The sequence below is a fragment of the Pomacea canaliculata genome, linkage group LG3, assembly GCF_003073045.1.
Source record: "Pomacea canaliculata isolate SZHN2017 linkage group LG3, ASM307304v1, whole genome shotgun sequence".
NCBI lineage: Eukaryota > Metazoa > Mollusca > Gastropoda > Architaenioglossa > Ampullariidae > Pomacea > Pomacea canaliculata.
Window position 1 is genome coordinate 24,204,855 of NC_037592.1, and position 16,539 is coordinate 24,221,393.

Below are 16,539 nucleotides of genomic sequence, written 5' to 3' on the forward strand. Positions count from 1 at the left end.
TTATTATTTTTATATTAATAGTTTTTATTTGTTTTTGATTATCTTCCATCAGCACCAAGAAAAATGGCTGCGCCCATTTGTTCTCGAGAAATAGTAACAATCTGAGACACACATATACAGCACAGGCATTCATACAGATTCTTATTGATTGTCGGTAAGCTTCATTTGTATCAGTGTTAAACCCGAATTTGTATTTCTAATTAAATAATATTTTTTAACAGTGATTTTTTTTTAAAGTCTTTGCTACGTTTTCGAACTGCCAAATCATCAAATGACGTGTCGACCATGGATCATGGATCGTCTGCTTGGCATAAATACCTACGATCATTATTTCTATTAATTTATGTTAAACTCTCGTGAGTAATAACAACTTCTGAATTTAAATTAACGAAATATTGTTAACGATCGCTAGATTTTTTTTACATGATAAACATTTATAAAGTGAAGGAGAATAAAGGTATACAAAAAGTAACAAACTGCTTAACCCTCTTAGCATTGTATACAAGAATGCGTCTTAAAAAAAACTAATAACTAAAGACTGTGAAGACGACAGTGGATGATTTTATTATTATTAGTAGTAGTAGTAGTAGTATTGCACTCATGTAAACATTTGCCTAAGAAACATATACAGTTTTGGAATGGAGAAAGCTTGAACTTTGAGATAAAAGTAATGAAAATTTCCTTCCCCGTCCTTTCCCCGTAAAGTTGCGACCGTGGCTCATCATGCTATAAGGGTTAAATCTGACTAATAGAAGATACATTATCTCTTAATACAGGCATTGCTAATAAGACATTAGTGCTTCTTTGCGCTATAATACAATGAACAACAAACCGGCATATTTGAGAGGCAAAGGTCAGGGAAGAGGTCGAGGAAGAGGGCACACATCAGGTGGGGTAGGATCAGGAGACGCCCAGCGATGGGAGCCACAAAACGGAACTACATTAGTCAGTCTTAAACCTGGATTGCCAGTACCCGGCACCAGCTGGTCTACATGGAAGACGCCTAGTCCTATTACAACAGATAAAACTGAAGGTGACTTTTTTTTATTTTGTTCTTTTCGTGAAGTATAGTCTGGCGATTAGTGGCAAAATATATGTGCCTGCTCACTTATCCACACTCTCACATTCAAGTATTCAATTATGCACATTATATTAAATATGCAGCATCACCAAAGACAAATTTTGTTTTTTTCAAATGGTATAATGTATTAACTACTAATATTTTTAAATTGCCGTCTGTAGTAGAGCATTATGATATATTGCAGACTTTTATGGAAGTTGAGATATTAAGATTTTGATGAACTTGATGATGTAATTGATTTTGTTGGAATTTCCTGATTAGTGATGATGATAAAAAAAAACCATAAGCAATGTGAAAAAATTGTTCACTTGGCAAAGTTTGACAAAGCAACACCAGTAAATAATGTGTAGAATTCAATGAGTTACCTAACTTCACAAAAGTTATCTTGAAAAATATATTGTACGCTGTCACATGGGGGAAAAAATGGGAATTGCCACAGAATGGAAGTTTTTGGAGTAATACTCCCTCTAGCATATTTTCTGTTTCTAATATAATTTTATCATTTGCTCTTTATCATTGTTTTTCTCAATGTTTTTCAGTCAAGGATAATATAGATGCATTTGCAAAAGCAAGCAGTAGACATCAGGAAGCACTCAAGCGCCATCTCCAAGACTTTGCTGATGATGCAGAATCAGATGAGGAGGATGTTGCAGACAAAGTGATAGAGAACATCTTTAAGTCATATTCCACTAACTATGGTAACTTTTACTTTCTTTAAATTTGTGGATAAATTGTGTACAGCATAATCTCACTCCCATATTGTCTGGTATGGGCTCCAGCATTTTGTGACACAGAATACTTATATTATGCATGAAAGTCTCATTATCTTATTTTATGTTCCTCTCTCTCTATATATATCTCTGTTCATTCTCTTCTTCACATAACCCCATGGTATTTTGAAGTGACAAGTAAGTACATTTTTTTATTTGTATTTTTTTTTCTTGACTGTTACTGTTTGTTCTGTTTGTTATGTGAAGGTCATCAAGCTATTACATCTAGACCTTAGACTTGATTGGTCTATTTCTGCACATTTCCTTGGATTAAAAAGCTAATTTGCCTTTACAGCTGTTTATTAGCACCATTTAAACTCTAGCCTGCTCTTGCAAATCTTTCTGTTGAATTCCAGTTACTTAGAAGCAGGTTAGAGGCAATAAGAAAAAGGGAGAGAACCATTTAGACCATGTTAAGCTTTTGTTTTCACCCAAAACAGATGAAGATGAGGACAGCCAGGATGACATCTCCAAAGCCCAAGAGCTTTTACTTCATTCCTTTCGCTCTGGTGCTTCAGCTTGTCTCATCTGCATTGACAATATTAAACGGGAGGATGTAGTAAGTCTGACTGTCCATCCTAATAATTTATATTATGCATTCATAATATGATATTTTGTCACAGTAATAACATTCAGTTTTAAAGGAAAGAAGAGGGTGGTGGAGCGAGTTTGCTGCAGAAAGTTCATTAGTTTTAGTATTCTAAAACTGACGTTAGGAGTCTATGATATGAAGTTTTACCCCATAAAGATGTGCCCTGAATTTGAAGCATTCTCTGGAACATTTTTAAACACTAAAGTTAAAAGTGTAAGTTAAGCCATGACTAACAGATTCTCAGATTCAGCTGAGAAAAAATTTCTTTGGGCAAATGCATGTAATATTTTGTATTATTTTGTTATGACATGTCTAATCCATGCCAAGTTACTGATCAAGACAGATTAGACAGAGCTTTCAGTCTTTTTCTGTTTTTATGCTATGAACCCATGGCTGAATTATTTGCACCTTTTCTGTGCCATTTGAACAGGGCGTCTAGATGATCTTAGGTATAGATTTTTATCAGCTCTCCTAGCAAGACTTTCTATGATGGCTTTCTGAGAATTTTACTCTTCCTGTTCTGAAGGATTTTTACCCTTGTAACAGCAATCTCTTTCGTGAATGTAATAAGGATGTGCTTGGCAGTCCTTTTACTTTTCCACTTACTGTGCTATCACAGATCTGGACATGTCAAGGGTGCTACTGCATGCTGCATCTGCAATGTATACAAAAATGGGTTCGTGAGGGTGTATACCAACAGCAGTACCAGGCAGATTTGTCCACAGGGACAACAGACTCAGGATTTCCTTGGTTCTGGTGAGTTTTCATTTCATGGATATATTTTTTTCTTTCAGTGGGAATATCTGTGTCCTTAATTCTCTGATTAGTAGATTTCAAGGTGGCGACTGCATAATCACAATTAGGCAAGTCCAAGCTATAGGCTGACTCAACTGTATCTACAAATGTTAGTGATTTTTATTACTTCAGTGTGAAATACTTGTTGTACAGTTTAGGACATGGAACAACTTTATGGTTTATTGTGTTACATATGAATGGCTTGCACAATATACATTTTTTTAATTCTAATATCTTTACTACACACTCACTTCGAGTATTAAAAAGCATTTCATTCATTTCCTACTATTATTATTCTTCTCCAACATCCAAAACTTCCATCTTGCTTGCTATACTCTCAATAATCTGGCATGTACCTGTGTTTTATAGCCCCAAGTGCCGCCATGAATACAAGCAAATTGAATGTCCTACCCATTCCTACTGCTTTTGTGGTAAAGTCTGTGACCCCAAGTTTGACCCATGGCTTATTCCTCACTCTTGCGGACAGACATGTGGTCGTGGACTTAAACCTAGCTGTGGACATTCATGCCTTCTCAACTGCCATCCAGGTATGATATACAAACATTGTCTTTTAAAACTGTTTCAAAAGAATTTATAAGGTAAAAGGTAAATGGAATGTTTTTGTGTTTTTATTCTGTCATAGTTTTATATTTATCAAGTTATGTTTTGAGGAAAGAAGAGTTACATACTATGTTCATGTATGACACAACTAATGCACCAATACAAACCTATTTTTGAATGTGTGCAGGCATGTGCCAAAATCTTTCTGAATAGAAGTAACGTTTTTAAAAAAAATTTATTATTATTATTAAAGAAACAGACCAGGAACTAGGAGGGTTTGAGATGTGTATGTAAATATATATATGTGTGTGTATATGTTAAGGTGAAGATCACATGTTTTTAAACATAAATCATTGTCTGATTTTAAAATACTGTTTGATCAGGACCATGTCCTCCATGCCCAAAGATGGTACAGGCTTCATGCCACTGTGGGAAAAGTGTCCCCATACCAAGACGATGTAATGCACGTTCCTGGGCATGTGGTAAAATTTGTGGACGAACTCTATCATGTGGTCAGCACAGCTGTGAAGATATCTGTCATCCAGGTAAATGAAAGATCATGAATGAGTGGGGGAGTAAAAAAAGAGAGAACATTCATGTGTGGACACATGCACACATGAAATGTATGTCAGCTCTCTTTGTGCATGCATAAATGACAGACACTTTCTTTGTATGTGCACATTTAGTATAGTCTTAGATGATATGTCTACTTAAAGGTTTTTCTTTTTGTTTTTTTTGTTTTGTTTTTTTTCGTTTAGAATTTATGTTCTATATGACAATCATGAATGAACAATATTTAAGCATAAAGATCTGTGTTAGTTTTACCCATCTTTACCCCTCACTATTAAATTTGTTGTTGTTAAATTCGGTGTCTCTAAAGTTTGTCTGAAATTTGTCACTGCAGGTGAATTGGTGATTTTTTGGTTTTTGTCTTTTGAGAAATTGTAAATCTAGTGAGTATAGCTTATATACCACTTAAAAACCCAACTATTAAGTTGCTTTGCATCTTACATAGGTGAATGCAAACCATGCTCTAAGTCAAGCATGCAGCCTTGCTCTTGTGGTAAGAAGAAAGCCAGTCGTCCATGTGCCAGTCCTCAGTGGCATTGTGAACAGGTAAAATACACATAAAGAAGCAAGTTATTTTGCAATCATAATTTTCAAAAATATTTCAGTGCTTGTTTTATTGAGCATTTACTGTTTTGTAACCATTTTATTATTCAATTTAGATGTTTTGAGAAGCAATTTTTTTGAAGTACTTATTGTATTAAAAAAACAACAGATGTGTGGAAGACGCCTGTCCTGTGGAAATCATCTGTGTGAGAAGATATGCCACAGTGGGCAGTGTGGAAGTTGTCCCAGGTCTGGGATCAGGAAATGTCCTTGCAAAAAAACAGGTAAGTTCAGTGGTGGGAACATTCTCATGCTAAAATTAGTGCTCATTTTTCATTGTTTTCAAGCATTTATTTGTCAGTAGATTTGTAACCATGACATAGATAGTCATGGCAGGTGGTAAGCAACAGAGAATACAGATGGCCAGTACAAAATAGCTCCTTTGTTTGTTCTCAACCATCATTCTCCCACTAAATTATATTTTTTAAAAAGTAAAAACAAATCCATGTTAGCTCAAAATGTTTGTGTAATTTCCAAAGAAATTTATGTCTGCACTAGTTATTTTAAGACAAACACCTTTAATTTTAAATATAAAGCATGTTGATAGACACAAAGTGTCTGGGTTTTTACACCTTTTGTTTTCTTATATTTAATCCACACGAAAAAAACTAAACTGAACATGTCATTAAAAATATGGGAGGAGGTATGGTTAAAACAGTTAACAAAGGATAACATTTTTTAAAAAATCTATCAATAATGTTCCTAATACTACACAAGACAAAATAAAACTAGGTGCCTGAGCCAAAGTAGGATGGTGCATGATAAAGCTGATCCAGTCCTGTTCTTTTCCTGCTATGATATTTTACTGGCTAATACCTAAGGACATGCAACAGACCGTGGAACAAGAGCAAAACTGGTCACTTACAACTGCGATGCAGAATATCACACAGAAAAAGTTGCACTTTTTGCTTTGCTACTGACTGTCACAGTCAAGCTCTCAGATATATAGTATCATAGGGTGGACATGGGTCATTACCAGAGATAAGAAATAATAAGAAAAGTGTGCTTCAAAGTAAAGTTATTGAAGGAATTTCACCTTTTATTGAAAAATAACAATGACATGTTAAAATATTAGGAAAGGTCATAAACATTACCTGTGTTTGTGTCATCAAGTTTGCATCTGGTGGTGTTTATAGAATACGAGCTGCCATGTACAGAAGACATTCTTACCTGCGGGGATACTTGTGGACAACTGTTGCAGTGTGGGATACATACCTGTACTCAGCGATGCCACCAAGGATCGTGCGGTCAGGTAATCATGTATTTTGCTGTTTATTACAAATGGTTGTAGATCTTGCAATGCTTTTGGGGATGAGCCAGTTTTTTCTGGTCTAGGTAGTGATGTCGCTGTTCAGGCTTTTTATGTAGATTATTAATTTAAGTTGGTAGGGCAGAATATAGCACATTTAAAGTTCTATATATCCAGACAACTAGCATGTGTGGCTAAGAAGACAATCAGTCCCATTTTGTATAGGAGAAATTAAATTGCAGTTGGCGACCTATTTTTTCCAGCTATAGAGGTAGTGCCATTCTTATACCTTATTACTCTTTCTATGAGTTTAAAGTAACATGTTTGTATCCTTCATGATATTGCATCATCTAGATCACCAAGCCTTTCTGTCAGGTGTGTCATTTTTAATGGTGAATATAATGTAAGCAAAAATGTATAGTTCAGTAAGTTTGGATGACACTTTTCTAGCAGTCTGGAACAAGAGGTTTTGAAAGAGCTAATCTTGGCAACCAGCAGGCGATTATTGGTGGTTTTAGTTTGAATGTGTTGCTCTTATCAGTGCCTGCAGCTGACACTGAAGCGATGCCGTTGTGGCCAGTCACAGAAAGAAGTTCTTTGCAGCAAGGAGTATCTATGTGAAAAGAAATGCACAAACCAGAGGGACTGTGGGAAACATCAGTGCAAGCGAAAGGTAAACAGACTAATAACCCTAACCCTAACCCTGGCTTTTTTGCCAGTCTGATTTGAAAAGCATTTTGCTTTATTACAGCCATTTCTCACCCATTTCTCACCCATTTCTCACCCATTTCTCACTTTAATCCAGCCCCTATGATGTACTGCGGAAAAACTATGGATAAGAACAAAAAACAAAAGTTGTGAATTTTAAAGAGTTAATGCCGTTGCAAGTACCATTTGTTGCAGTGTTGCGATGGTCATTGCCCTTGCTGTGAGCAGACCTGTGGGAAAACGTTAGGCTGTCGTAATCACAAGTGCCTTAGTAGATGTCATCGAGGTGAGTCACAGGGATAAAGCTATATGATCACCACTTTATAAATATGGAGACATGATGCTTGCTTTTGATTTACCTGGGACACCGACTTTAAGAATAAATTCTAAGATCTTCTGCAGCCTAAGTTTATAATTTTTGCAAGAGATAACACTAACACCTTCACCGCCTTGCTTTGTCTATGTTATTGATAACAGAGTTAAGTTTTAAATAAGCTGGTTCTATGTCCAGGCCCATGCTATCCATGTCGAGAAACCAAAGATATTACTTGCTTCTGTAAAGCCACCAAAATTACAGTACCTTGTGGGAAAGAAAAGGTCACCAAACCTCCGCGATGTAATCTTCCTTGCAAGTAAGTTCTTGCATGGACAGTTTTCCTGTTCTGTCTGATTAAAATTTTATTTCTGTTTTATGTCCTTACATTCTGTGTAAGCCTTGCATTACTGCTGGTTTTAAGGAATATTGACTTTTTCCAGAAAACCTCCAGATTGCCATCATCCAGAGCGTCAGAAGCACCGCTGCCATTTTGGGGAGTGTCCACCATGTTCCCAGGTGTGCAGGAACAAGCTGCCTGCATGTCAGCATACCTGCCCGGCACTTTGTCATGATGTTGTGAAAGTCAAAGTGGAGGATAAGGTGACCAGCTTGGCTGTTTACTGGTTATTTTAGGACAGGCTTAGTTTTGGTTAAATCTATAATTGCTGAGTTTTTAAAATATAAATTTTGCTTTGAAATAAACTGTTCAGAAAAATTTTTCATGAAATTCCACTGGCATTCCCTCTTTGTCCTGTACAATGACAGCCACAATGAAATGACAAAAATCATTACTTTTACTCCTGCTTGCAAAAGGTAGGGAAATAAACAAAGTTACAGTTTGCTATCAACCAGTTTTCATTTAGTATTTTGTGAGAAGTTAATCTAAAAAGTGTGAAAGAGTCATCATCATGACTGAATTTTATCAAACATGCAGAATGTACACAGAAGACTAGAACACCTTTTTTTTCTTTTGTTTTGTTTCTAGACAAAAAAGGAGGGTCCATGGGAAGGCCGCCGAACGTCCTACATTGAGACTGTGAGGAAGCCCTGTCCCCCTTGTCAGGTGCCAACACCCATAGAGTGCATGGGCAAACATGAGGTAAAGTTGTTGTTAAGGTTGGGATGTACCAGAGATGGTGATGTCTAGGTGCAAAATATCCTTTAATATTTGAGAGAAAAATAACTTTTTGGTGGCATAAATCTGTACACGTACTTAAACATTTTCATGGTAAAAGTTTTTGTGCTGCACTATCCCACATTCTCACAAAGACTAAACTGATTCTTAAATTAACAGTCATACAAGTTTTTCTATTTTTGTGGTGGTCCTTTAACATTCAATACAATATGATCTTTTCTTAAGTCCTCCCTCAACTGCCAGGTGCATTATATTTATGTCTGCTTATTTTTTTTCTGATGCAGATCACAAATTTCCCTTGCTCAGGAGTGCAACAGTACTCATGTGGAAAAAAATGCGAACGACAGCTAGCATGCAGCAACCACACCTGTCAGCTTGAGTGTCATGTTGTGACTGGAGCTCCAGATAGCCGTCAGGTGTAGTATAATGCCCCTGTGGGACCCCGGGGTATGCTTGCCTAGCAAGCATTGTAAGAATAGGGTCCCTGCCATCCAGCCAGGCATGTCGTAAGAGGCGACTAAGGTGGACACCTCACCTAGAGGTAAATTAGGTTGTGGTAGGGCTAACAACCCCACCATGTAAAAAAAAGTATGTTACAGAAACTAAAACCAGAGAACTCGTCACAGATGGCGGAGGTAATGAAGCACACCAGGTGACTGGACTAATGACGGACGACAGCCAAACCCGAAAGGGAGCTGGCGCCCCGACAGTGGATTTACTGAAGCCGAGGCAGAAGTTGAGGGTGGGGTGCTGGAACGTCCAGACCTTGTACCAGACTGGCAGGATGCTCCAACTAGTCAAGGAGTTTGACAACTACAACCTGGACATCCTGGTCAGATGGACCGGCACGGGAAAGAGGAGACTAGCGTCAGGACATACCATCTTGTTCTCAGGAAGATCAGACGCTCAGCACTCTGAAGGAGTAGCTCTACTCCTCAACAAGAAAACGGAAAAGGCACTGCTGGAATGGAAGCCTTATGGACCCAGGCTTTTGAGAGCAAGATTCCATTCAAAGTACACCAAGCTGACAGTGCTAGCTTGCTATGCACCAACAAATGACTCTGAGGCAGAAGACAAGGATGCTTTTTACGATCAGCTCCAAGCAGCCTCAGAAAGCGTTCCAGCCCATGACATGTTGCTCATCATCGGCGATCTCAATGCCAAGGTGGGAAGTGACAACACCTGCAGGGAGCATGTCATGGGCAAACATGGAATCGGAACCATCAATGACAACGGAGAGAGACTGGCAGACTTTTGTGAAGAAAACAACCTACTGATTGGTGGCACACTCTTCCCACACAAAGACATCCACAAGGCAACATGGACATCACCAGATGGGAGCACAAAGAACCAGATAGACCATGTCATCATCAACCGAAAATGGAGGAGCTCACTTCAAGATGTTAGAGCCTACAGAGGAGCAGACGTTGCCAGTGACCACACTCTTGTGATAGCCACAGTTTCCTGAAGCTACGTCGATCACGAGGAAAACAGGCACGTCAGCAAAGAGTGGACTCTGGCAAACTGAAAAATCCAGTCATCGAAAGGGCCTTTGCTATGGAAGTAAAGAACAGGTTCCAAGCACTAGGAGACCAACAAGAGATGACCTTAGACGACTTCAATCGAGTCTTACAGGAATCAGGAGAGAAAATACTGGGCTTCCAACGGAAAAAGAAAGAACAGTGGATCAGAGAAGAGACATGGAAGAAGATAGAAGAGAGAAAGTCAGCCAAACAAAGAATCAACAGCACCAGATCTGAACGCCTGAAAGAACAACTCAGACAAAGATATGCAAAACTAAACAAAGAGGTAAAGAGGATGGCAAGAACCGACAAAAGAGACCACATAGAGAAACTGGCAGATGAAGCAGAAAATGCAGCAGGTAAAAAATGACCTGAAGACACTGTACAAGATAAACAAACAGCTAAACAACGGGTTTAAGAACAGTGATGTACCAGTGAAAGACGTGAACGGTAATGTCATCGAGGGAGAGGCAGAAAAACTACAGCGCTGGAAGGAACATTTTGAGTCGGTTCTGAACAGACCAGATCCCCCTCAGCTTGCAGACATCCAGCCAGCAGCTATAGACCTTGACATCTGCACAGACCCACCAAGCCTGGAAGAAGTGACAGCAGCAGTCAAGACAATGAAGAGCGGCAAAGCACCAGGGGCAGATGGAATAACAGCAGAGATGTTGAAAGCAGATATAAATGTGACAGCTCCCAAGCTGACTGAAATCTTCAAGCAAGTTTGGGAATCAGGGCAGCTCCCTGTTGCTTGGAAGACAGGGCTCATCTTCAAGTTACCCAAGAAAGGAGATCTTGGAGACTGCAATAATTGGAGGGGCATAACACTTCTTTCCCTCACCAGCAAGGTCTTCAGCAAGATTGTTTTGTCAAGACTGACGGCAACTCTTGAGAAAGACCTCCGACCACAGCAAGCAGGATTTCGTCCTGGGCGATCCTGCTCCGAACACATCTTCATTCTGCGACAGATTCTGGAGCAGAGCAACGAATGGAACACACCGCTGTACATCAATTTCATCGACCTGGAGAAGGCTTTTGACAGCATCCACCGCGAGTCCTTATGGAAGATCCTGAGGCATTACGGAGTCCCTGCAAAACTTGTTCAGGTCATTGCAATGCTGTACAGCGATTTCAAATCCCAGGTTGTCTGTGACACGGAGCTCACAGACCCCTTCAACGTCAGTACCGGGGTGAAGCAGGGCTGCATTCTGTCGCCGTTCCTCTTCATCCTGGCCATGGACTGGATCATGAAGACTTCCACCGACAGTGAGAGGAGAGGGATCAGATGGACCATGACTATGACAGCAACAACAACGCTGGAAGACTTGGACTTTGCTGATGACATTGCCCTGCTGTCACACCGCCACCAAGACATGCATGAAAAAACAAAGGCCTTCTCAGAAACAGCTGGAAACCTTGGCTTGAAGGTCAGCACAAAGAAAACGAAAAGTATGAGAGTGAACGCCAGAGTCCAAGACGGCATCAAACTAAATGGAGAAGAGATTGAGGAAGTTGACAGTTTCACCTATCTTGGGTCCAAAATGTCAAACACCGGGGATGCGGAGGTGGAGATTCGAGCCCGACTTTCGAAAGCCAGCCACGCCTTCGCCTCACTCAGGAGCACATGGAAGGCAAAAAAACATCAGCCAGAAGATCAAACTGAGAATCTTCAAGTCAAATGTTATCAGCACCCTCCTTTACGGATCAGAATCATGGAAGATGACCAAAACCATCAGTAACAAGCTTGACGTCTTCAAAACAGATGCCTCAGGCGCATACTTAACATCTTTTGGCCAAATATACCATCAGCAACGAAGAACTCCACCGAAGAACTGAAACCGAGTCCATCACCACGCAGGTTCAACGAAGGCGTTGGCGATGGATTGGACATGTGCTCCGCCAGCAGACAGCAGACCTTTCCAGAGTCGCCCTACGATGGACTCCAGACGGCCGAAGAAAACGAGGCCGCCCAAAGGAAACTTGGAGAAGAACAGTGGAAAGGGAGATGAAAGGAAAGGGCTGGACATGGGGTCACCTAGAGCGGGTTTCAGCCGATCGACATCGGTGGCGGACTCTGGTTGAGGCCTTATGTGCAACCTGATGCACGAAGAGGAATAGATAGATAGATAGTAGTATAATGACAGTTTATGCAATTTGTAGCATGCATCCTAAAGTGGGAAGCAAAACTGAAATAAAAGCATTATCCCAGTTCATCAAAAACACAAAAGTTCCAGCATGATGTGCATGACCATCCAATTATAAACAAAAGACTGAAATGAAATTAAAGAACACTGGAGTACAAAAAGATATCCCGAAATAGCTATTTTTATACCGTCTTTCTTTTGACAGGCAGGTGAGAATTGTGAGCCCTGTGAGTCACAGTGCCAAAAGCCAAGGCCAGAAGGGTGTACACATGCATGTCTGCAATCATGCCACCCTGGCAATTGCCCACCTTGTACTACAATGGTACGCATGCGTTGTCACTGCCAAGCTGTGGTCAAGCACATATCATGCCATGAGTGGCTGGAGGCTGGACCAGAACGTCAGAATTCTCTGAAGTCTTGTGGTGGACCCTGTCCAAAACTGGTAAGCAAGATAAAAAGATTAGAGGATCGAGGAAGACCAGTCGTAGAGCTATGCACATTTCCATGCATCGATACATGTATGCATGTACCTCTTAAGGGTATTATTGCATGGTAAAAGCAAGTGAATATAAGTAAAAAAAGAAAATATTTCTAAAATAACATTACAATGAATGTGAAAGAGATGGATGTTTAGCCCACAATACAAGAACTTGTATTCGTCCCTTATGTGTCAAATGGTTGTCTTTAAAGAATGAGATGTTAGTCTTACCAGTACTTTTTGAGTTTGAAAAAATAGGATATGTTCCAGTATGGGCAATTCTTTTAAGTCACCAGTGCCATCTGCAGTGCAGTGGAGATAAGCTTATATTTGTTTGTGTATTGAAGATGACCTGTGGTCACCAGTGCCCTAATATCTGTCATCATGGACCATGTGTGGATCAGAAAAAGTGTGAAAAGAAGGTTATTATCCGCTGTGCTTGTAAGCGTAAAAAGAAGGATTTGCGATGCAGTGAACGACAGGATGATGAACAATTGCAATGTGATGAGATCTGCGAAAAGATTCAAACAGAAAAGAAAGAAGTATGTATATTTCACTTTCAGTTACCAAGTAGATTTTCTCTGCATTTATTTGGTCCTGTTTTATTTTTTTATTTTTTGTCATGTTTCATTTTTTTTAAGTATAAGGATTATATGCTGTTAATTGCTGCAGTTGTGGGTTTGGGGTTAATGTTGATGTCTGTGCTTTTTGTTACTTTTAGAAGGTCATTTAATGTCATGCTTATGTATTTTTCAGTGTAAAAGTCTTGTGTTCTGATCTTTATCAGGAAGCTACTATTTCATCAGATTAATAACATTTGAAAGATTGAATGGCCTGCAGAACGTTTGGCTAGGGGAATGTTCTTTTATAATGCATGACCTTGTTCAATGGATTTATGTTCTTTGTGCACTTAATTTAAGGCTAAGGAAGTTGTTATGCACTTAATTTCAGGCTCAGGAAGAAGAGAGAAGGAAAAAAGAGGAAGAAGAAGCTCGCAAACAAGCTGCAGAATTGGAAGAATTTGAGCGGCACATCAAAGGCAGACGCAAAAAACCACGTAGACAGAAAGAGGAAGTGGCTGAAGCTAGTTTTGGGGAAAAACACCAGAGGAAAATCCTCTTTTTTGTTTTTGTTGTTGCTTTAGTTGGTTTTGCTGTCTACATTTTTTCAATGTAGCTTTCGCTTTTATCTCAGGGTTACTTTAGCGTCCATGTGGATATTTATTTAAATGGAATTTATTTTTATTGCTGTTTATTCTGAAAGTGATGTTAAGTGAAAAAAAGGAGGATCACTATCTCTCTAATTGTATTGCTATCTAAGGAGCACCTGACAATCTTACCACTTGGGAAACAGTTAGCCATAGAGCATCAGCATCTAAACAACATGTACCTTCAAGGTGCAGCTTACTTTTTTTCTAGATGACCTTGCTGTTGTATGGTTACCTGATCTCTTAGAGGGTTAGAGAAGGTGAGACAGTAAAAAGAAAACACTGATAAGGATTGTGTAATTGATGTAGAAATCACTTTTAGTATCTGCTCATATGCAAAATCTTTCATTCCTGGTAGTATTCTAGTGGTTCTTCAAAGCACTCCCACAACCAGTGTTTCATCAGTTTGTTAAATTCCAGATGGGGTCTTACTATGGTTGAGATCAGCATTCTCAGCATACCCTAGTTGAGATGTAAAAGATGATCTCTTAATGATTGCAAGGAGGCTGTTGGCCTTATTCGCTTAAATCTTAGTATGTTGGGAGAACTTGAGGTTTTTGTTTATGTGACCTTCCACAGTCTCTTTCAAGGGTGGTTGCTTTAACTCAATTCATTCTGTGCTGTGCTTCCTTCTTTATAATTGTGTTTCATATTGCTTTTGCCTGTTTGAAATGTTTTGCACTTGTCTGAATGAAAACTTATCTGCTACAGAGCCTTTGCCAAGTCCCTTGATAACTGTTGCTTTCCCTTGTCTTTATTTACATGTTGTGGACCTTTGTATTGTACACAGTATATGCACACTGGGTGCTCTTCGCTAATTAATAAAAATCACAAATAAGATAGGTTTGTGAACACTCCATTGACGGAAGCCTCCTGGAATCTCTGTTATCGTTCTTAAATCATTCCAACGCCTGCATTTTTGTAGAGGTGCAATCAATGAAACCACTGACAATAATTATCTCACCTTTTTCTGGTCTTGTCTTTCCCAAAGGCAACATTTTACAGACCGCGCAAGTGCCTACAGTATAGGTGTCGAGGTATGCAAAGTTAGGTGAGTGTGAGAGAAATCTTTTGTTGCTCACTGTGCCGTATGTTTTAGCAAAATAGAGATAAATCTCATTAAAGACTATAGCTGAATTAATGTTACCTCATTCCATTTCTGATAATACCTTCTTGGATTTACAGACTGCTGGTGAGAGTGAGTGCTCTTTACTGGTTGGTCTCTGAAGAAATACAGTCTGAGAATGGCGAGATAATACTTAATACCAGGGATAGGGAAACCTAGTTTTCTTCCAGGACCCATTGGGACATTTATAACATTATTCACAGGCCTTGAATTTTCATCATCAGAAATATTAGCCTGCTGTATTTGGTAAAGCCATAGTTTTGCCGTGGTGTGTTAACACTTTAGTGATGGGTACACCTCCAGCCTGCCTGTCCTCAGAGTCACCACAATATAGGCTGTAATCAGATGACGAGTAGCATACATCTGTCCCATCATATATTGGTATGTGTCCTATCCCATAATGGATGTTCCTATATTGTCCCTCAAAATTTACATTTTAATGATGATTTGCTTAATATAAATTTATGTTGCTATGATAAGAGCTCCTAGATATACCGAATTTCGATTCTTGCCTGAGGCTGCCTTGGCCACACCAGACCAACTGATTTTGCAGACCTTATATATATATAGCCTGCAGGACAGACACTTCCCGTTCCGGCTTCACACATTAAAAGTGTATAAAATCTGTAGCATTAGAGAACGCCTTATTGTTAGCATCAAATAAGATGGCCTCCCTTAGGAGGTTATGAACTCAAGACTAAAAGCAAGTGATCTTCATAGGCCATAGGCTGGATTTTATTTTGTGCTCCTAATGACTGGGTAAATCAGAGTGCAAGATACTGTTTCCCAGAATTTGAATGAATAAACCTCTTCTCCCTTCTCATAATCATGCACAGATAACACTAAACACCACAGACATCAGGACTGGGCATTGACAAGTTTTTCTGTCCAAAAAATGTGACAGATATTTAGATATTAAATGCAATATCTAGAACATTTTAGAATAGGACCTCTTGCTGGTGCACGCTTAACATCTGAGCTGTTCTCATGATTCGTCTTTAAGCCCAGATTTCTCACTTGTTTTCATTGATTTGTAAGCCTGTCAAGCAGAGACACTAATCCTTGAAAGGATCATCAACACGGTCAGCTCTTTTAAATATATTAGCACCCTAACTAGATGTAACATGAGCACAAGTGTTACCCTTTGATGATATTGTGCAATGATGAACAGCTTGGCATTTCCTTAGGAGACTTTCAATAGTCAAGCTAATTGGTTAGCATTTGGCACACACACTTCAATTTCTCTCTTTAATGTTTGTGTTAATCTGATTGGTATAAACAATATGCATCTATATAAACAGGAACACAAGAGGATGAGACCACAAACACCGGACTGGATTTTTGAATCTTTTAATGGTCTTAAGCCAAAGAAACCTGGTATATCTCAATAGTATTAACCTTCCTATTCTGTGAGGATTGAAATATTTTGGTTTCATCATAAAAATCATTACCTTATAGTTAAGTCCTTTGCTTGTAAGAAAATGTTGCATTTCTGTTCCAAATAAATTAGTGTATTACACTTTATACATAGATTTGTGCTCGATTGATATGCTTGTATTATGGCTTATGGATGGTTGGCAAGAATGTTGCTTGTCCCAGGGTGTAAAATTAAAGAGTACAGTAAAACCCTGCAGTAAAGTGTGTAATATTTTGACCTAGGCTTGCTTTGTCACCTGAA

General features: G+C 39.0%; 1 protein-coding gene across 2 annotated transcripts; it reads left to right on the plus strand.

Annotated features, from left to right (window-relative positions):
* The first annotated feature begins 45 nt into the window (after nucleotides 1-45).
* Nucleotides 46-16,385, plus strand: LOC112559813 (NF-X1-type zinc finger protein NFXL1-like). Of its 2 annotated transcripts, none has more exons than XM_025231242.1 (19): nucleotides 46-154; nucleotides 777-1,033; nucleotides 1,621-1,779; nucleotides 2,292-2,410; nucleotides 3,063-3,199; nucleotides 3,608-3,786; nucleotides 4,183-4,344; nucleotides 4,815-4,915; nucleotides 5,082-5,196; nucleotides 6,109-6,224; nucleotides 6,763-6,894; nucleotides 7,125-7,215; nucleotides 7,441-7,561; nucleotides 7,686-7,845; nucleotides 8,231-8,344; nucleotides 8,665-8,796; nucleotides 12,256-12,492; nucleotides 12,876-13,070; nucleotides 13,480-16,385. In XM_025231242.1, exons 2-19 carry the CDS (start codon nucleotides 820-822, stop codon nucleotides 13,702-13,704), a joined length of 2,709 nt encoding a protein of 902 aa, XP_025087027.1. In that variant the 5' UTR covers nucleotides 46-154; nucleotides 777-819; the 3' UTR covers nucleotides 13,705-16,385. The 2 variants fall into 2 exon arrangements, with proteins under 2 accessions (XP_025087027.1, XP_025087028.1); XM_025231243.1 differs by lacking the exon at nucleotides 46-154 and adding an exon at nucleotides 205-356.
* Nucleotides 16,386-16,539: the final 154 nt, after the last annotated feature.

Coding starts and splice junctions, on each gene's coding strand:
- LOC112559813 (XM_025231242.1), top strand. CDS start 820: ATGAACAACAAACCGGCATATTTGAGAGGCAAAGGTCAGGGAAGAGGT. Junction 2,411..3,062: donor ATATTAAACGGGAGGATGTA/GTAAGTCTGACT, acceptor GTGCTATCACAG/ATCTGGACATGTCAAGGGTG. Junction 6,895..7,124: donor AACATCAGTGCAAGCGAAAG/GTAAACAGACTA, acceptor CATTTGTTGCAG/TGTTGCGATGGTCATTGCCC.